A 4,870-nucleotide genomic window follows, 5' to 3' on the forward strand; every position below is an offset into this window, starting at 1 on the left:
GCCCTGCTCTTGTTCTCTTTTCTCAGAGATTTAAGAATTACTTTTAAAATTAGATTCTGTGATTTAAATTGCATACTGCTGAGGGAGTGGGGGTGGGGTGTATTGTGAAGGAAGGGAATTGACTAAAGGCTGAAACAAATGGATTGATGTTTACTCTCAGGCCTGGTCCACACTAGGCAGTTAAATCTATTTTAACAGCGTTAAATCGATTTAACGCTGTACCCGTCCACACTACAATGCACTTTAAATCGATTTAAAGGGCTCTTAAAATCGATTTCTGTACTCCTCCCCAATGAGAGGAGTAATGCTAAAATCGATATTAGCATATCGATTTAGGGTTAGTGTGGCCGCAAATCAAAGTTATTGGCCTCTGGGCGGTATCCCACAGTGCACCAGTGGCCACTCTGGACAGGTAACTGAACTCTAATGCACTGGCCAGGTACACAGGAAAAGCCCCACGAACTTTTGAATTGCATTTCCTGTTTGGCCAGCGTGGAGCTCTCATCAGCACAGGTGACCATGCAGAGCTCATCAGCACAGGTAACAATGCAGTCTCCTGAGAATAGAAAAAGAGCACCCGCATGGACTGCACGAGAGGTACTGGATCTTATTGCTATATGGGGAGAGGATTCAGTGCTATCAGAACTGAGTTCCAAAAGACGAAATGAAAAAACTTTTGAAAAAATTTCCAATACCATGAGGGAGAGAGGCCACACCAGGGACTCAATGCAGTACAGAGTGAAAGTGAAGGAGCTCAGACAAGCCTACCAGAAAACCAAAGCAGCAAATGGCAGATCCATATCAGGGCCAAAAACATGCCGCTTCTACACTGAGCTGCATACAATTTTAGGGGGCTGCGCCACCACAACCCCCCCCTTGTCCGTGGATTCCGAAGTGAGGGTTATAATCTCAACCATGGATGAGGATTCAGTGGAGGGGGAAGATGACGAGGAGGAAGAGGAGGAAGAGCTTGCAGAGACCACACAGCACTCCATTCTCCCCAACAGCCAGGAGCTTTTTGTGACCCAGACGGAATTACCGTCCCTGCCCTCCCAAGCCACTAGCCCAGACAGTGAAGCCATGGAAGCGACCTCTGGTGAGTGTACCTTTGTAAATATAAAACATAGTTTAAAAGCAAGCGTTTTTTAATGATTGATTTGCCATGAGTGTTTGGCATGCATTAGCAGGCATTAAAGTTACTGGAACAGTTTGTTTACATGTCTGGGGATGGAGCGGAAATCCTCCAGGGACCTCTCCATGAAGCGCTCCTGGAGGTACTCCAAAAGCCTTTGCAGAAGGTTTCTGGGCAAGGCAGCCTTGTTCCGTCCACCATGGTAGGACACTTTACCACGCCATGCATGTAGCAAGTAATCGGGTATCATTGCATGACAAAGCCTAGCTGCGTATGGTCCTGGTGATTGCAGGGGCATTCAAGAAACATCCGTTCTTTATCTCGCTCTGTTATCCTCAGCAGAGTGATATCGTTCATGGTAACCTGGTTGAAATTAAGGAATTTTATTAAGGGGACAGAGCTGGCCATTCCTGCTGGGCTGCTTGCCTATTGCTTAAAAGAAATCCTTCCTTGCAGGTAGCCAAGCTGGGGGAGGGGAGGGGGGTTAATGGCGCTGAGCTTTTTAGCGTTTGGCCAGCAGGAATCTTCCCAGCTACCAGCCACGCGGTGGCGGGGGGTGGGGGGAGAAAAAGAGGGGGTGATTAGCAGTGATCTGCCATTATACCAGCTATGCGGTGGGGGGAGGGATAAAGCAATTCCAGTGTTAGGGTTAGGGTTTGGCGTCTGCTGCTCCTTGTAAAAGCAGCAGCACAGGGAGAAGCTGTATGCCTTACCATGACCGCATGCAAGCTGAATTGTGATACCCGGACCTGCATCTGTGTTGATCTGTTACACCACAGCCTCAGGCACTCAATACTAAAAGAATCCAAATGCAACCTTGTAGTGAAATCACATGTGCTATGTAAGGTAAATAGTGTTGTTCACTGTGATAGAGTATAACCATTGTTCTGTGAAATGTATCTTTTATAATCCTTCTATCACTATTTTCCCCCACTCATGCAGCTGCAAATTTTTCAAGCCTCCCTACTCCATCCCGAAGGCTAGCTCAGATAAGGTGGAGGAAGAAGAGGACACGAGATGAAATGTTCACAGAAATCATGGCAGTAACCCGCAATGAAAGAGCTCATCTGGAGGAGTGGAAGGACGTGGTAGCAAAGTACAGGAAAGATGCCCGTGAACGTGAGGACAGGAGGAACCAACGTGAGGATAGGAGGGACGAATGTGAGGATAGGAGAGACGCTCGAGATGAGAGATAGCGGCAGGAAGATCAGCGGTGGCGGGATGCAACGCTGGAGCTGCTGCGTGATCAAACTGACATCCTCCGACGTCTGGTGGATCTTCAGGAAGAGCAGCGGGGTCACAGAGTGCAGCTCCAGCCCATGTTTAACCACCTTCAGTACTCACCATGTTCCATATCTTCCACACCCAGACGTGTAAGAACGCGTGGGGGAAGGCTTTGTGCACCCACCCACTCCACCCCCGTGGACAGTCCAACCAAAAGGCTGTCATTACATTGAAATGTCCTTAATGGCCTTTTTCTTCCCTCCTATCCTCCTCCCAAACCACACCCGGGATACCTTGTTAATTCTCTGCCTCTTTTTATAATTACATGCTTCTTAAACTATAATAACTTTATTTCCAGAAGCAAGCTGTAATCAAAGGGGGAGGGTGGGTTGCTTACAGGAGGAGTCAATAAAGGGGGGGAGGTTAATGAAGGGGAAACAAACACAACAGTCACACCGTAGCCTGGCCCGTGATGAAACTTGTTTTCAAGGCTTCTCTGATGCGCACCACTTCCTGGTGAGTTCTTCTAATCGCCATGGTGTCTGGCTGCGCGTAATCAGCTGCCAGGTGATTTGCCTCAGCCTCCCACCCCGCCATAAAGGTCTCCCCCTTACTTTCACAGAGATTGTGGAGCACACAGCAAGCAGCAATAACAAAGGGGACATTGGTTTGGATGAGGTCTGAGCGAATGAGTAATGTTCTCCAGCGGGCTTTTAAACGGCCAAATGCACATTCTACCACCATTCTGCGCTTGCTCAGCCTGTAGTTGAACAGCTCCTGACCACTGTCCAGGCTGCCTGTGTATGGCTTCATGAGCCATGGCATCAAGGGGTAGGCTGGGTCCCCCAGGATAACTACAGGCATTTCAACATTCCCAACTGTTATTTTCTGGTCCGGGAAGTAAGTACCTTGCTGCAGCCGTTTAAACAGAGCAGTGCTTCTGAAGACGCGAGCGTCATGAACCCTTCCTGGCCATCCCACGTGGATGTTGGTGAAATGTCCCTTGTGATCCAGCAGTGCTTGCAGCACCATTGAAAAGTACCCCTTGCGGTTTACGTACTGGGTGCCCTGGTGCTCCGGTGCCAAGATAGGGATATGGGTTCCATCTATTGCCCCCCCACAGTTAGGGAATCCCATTGCAGCAAAGCCATCCACTATGAACTGCACGTTTCCCAGAGTCACAACCTTTCGTAGCAGCAGCTTTATGATTGCTTTGGCTACTTGCATCACAGCAGCCCCCACAGTAGATTTTCCCACTCCAAATTGATTCCCGACTGACCGGTAGCTGTCTGGCATTGCAAGCTTCCACAGGGCTATTGCCACTCGCTTCTCCACTGTGAGGGCTGCTCTCATCCTGGTATTATGGCGTTTCAGGGCAGGGGAAAGCAAGTCACAAAGTTCAAAGAAAGTGCTCTTACGCATGTGAAAGTTTCACAGCCACTGCGAATCGTCCCACACCTGCAAAACTATGCGGTCCCACCAGTCTGTGCTTGTTTCCTGGGCCCAAAATCGGCGTTCAATGGGTAGAACCTCCCCCATTACCATCAGGAGCTCCAAAGCGCGGAGGCCCGCGGTTAGGGAGAAATCAGTGTCCATGTCCTCATCACTCTCTTTGCCGCGCTGCCATAGCTGCCCCCTCCTCTCCTGCGTTTGCAGTTCATGGTTCACCATAGACAGCACGAGAATGCATGAGGTGTTTACAACGTCCGCGATCGCGCTACTGAGCTGAGCAGGGTCCATGCTTGCTGTGCTATGGCGTTTGCTCAGTTCACCCTGTAAAAAAGGCGTGAAATGGCTGTCTGCTGCTTTCAGGAAGGGAGGGGTGAGGCTGTACCCAGAACCACCCGCGACAATGATTTTTGCCCCATCAGGCACTGGGGTAGTAACCCAGAATTCCAAGGGTCAGGGAAGACTGCGGGAACTATGGGATAGCTACGGGATAGCTACTCACAGTGCAACGCTCTGGAAATCGACGGTAGCCTAGGACCAATGACGCACACCGCCGAATTAATGTGCCTAGTGTGGACGCATAAAATCGACTTTATAATATCTGTTTTATAAAACCGGTTTAAGTTAATTCGAAATTATGCTGTAGTGTAGACGTACCCTCAGAGTGAAGTCTGTTCTCTGTCGGCCAGGCAGAACAGAAGCTGAGTTTACACACTAAGCAAATCTATCTAAAAATACTAATAACTGAATTAATTTTTCAAATACTTATTATAATAAGCTTATCTCGGCCAGCTGCCTACAATGAGAAGTATTTTCATTTGCACTGTTTTCCGTCAGATCAGTGATTCTCTGTGATGCAAAAATAGCATTACAAGATGTATATAGAGATGACATCAGCAGCATAACATCAGCAGAACAAATATGGGCTTTAGATGTAAATATATTCATGTCCCAGTTTGGCAGTTAACATATAGTACATTGGACTTCAGTTAGCACAGTCAGGATTGACACATTCTGTGTAATTACATGCAGAATGGAATGTAGAGAGATGATTCAAGCAATATA

At 48.2% G+C, this 4,870-nt stretch overlaps 1 protein-coding gene across 1 annotated transcript; it reads left to right on the forward strand.

Annotated features, from left to right (window-relative positions):
- The first annotated feature begins 926 nt into the window (after positions 1-926).
- Positions 927-2,675, forward strand: LOC127055440 (eukaryotic translation initiation factor 3 subunit A-like). Its single transcript, XM_050962396.1, has 2 exons — positions 927-1,096; positions 2,075-2,675. The coding sequence occupies exons 1-2, from the start codon at positions 1,081-1,083 to the stop codon at positions 2,326-2,328; spliced, it is 270 nt and encodes an 89-aa protein (XP_050818353.1). The 5' UTR covers positions 927-1,080; the 3' UTR covers positions 2,329-2,675.
- Positions 2,676-4,870: the final 2,195 nt, after the last annotated feature.

This window comes from Gopherus flavomarginatus, chromosome 7 (assembly GCF_025201925.1).
Source record: "Gopherus flavomarginatus isolate rGopFla2 chromosome 7, rGopFla2.mat.asm, whole genome shotgun sequence".
Taxonomy (NCBI): Eukaryota; Metazoa; Chordata; order Testudines; family Testudinidae; genus Gopherus; species Gopherus flavomarginatus.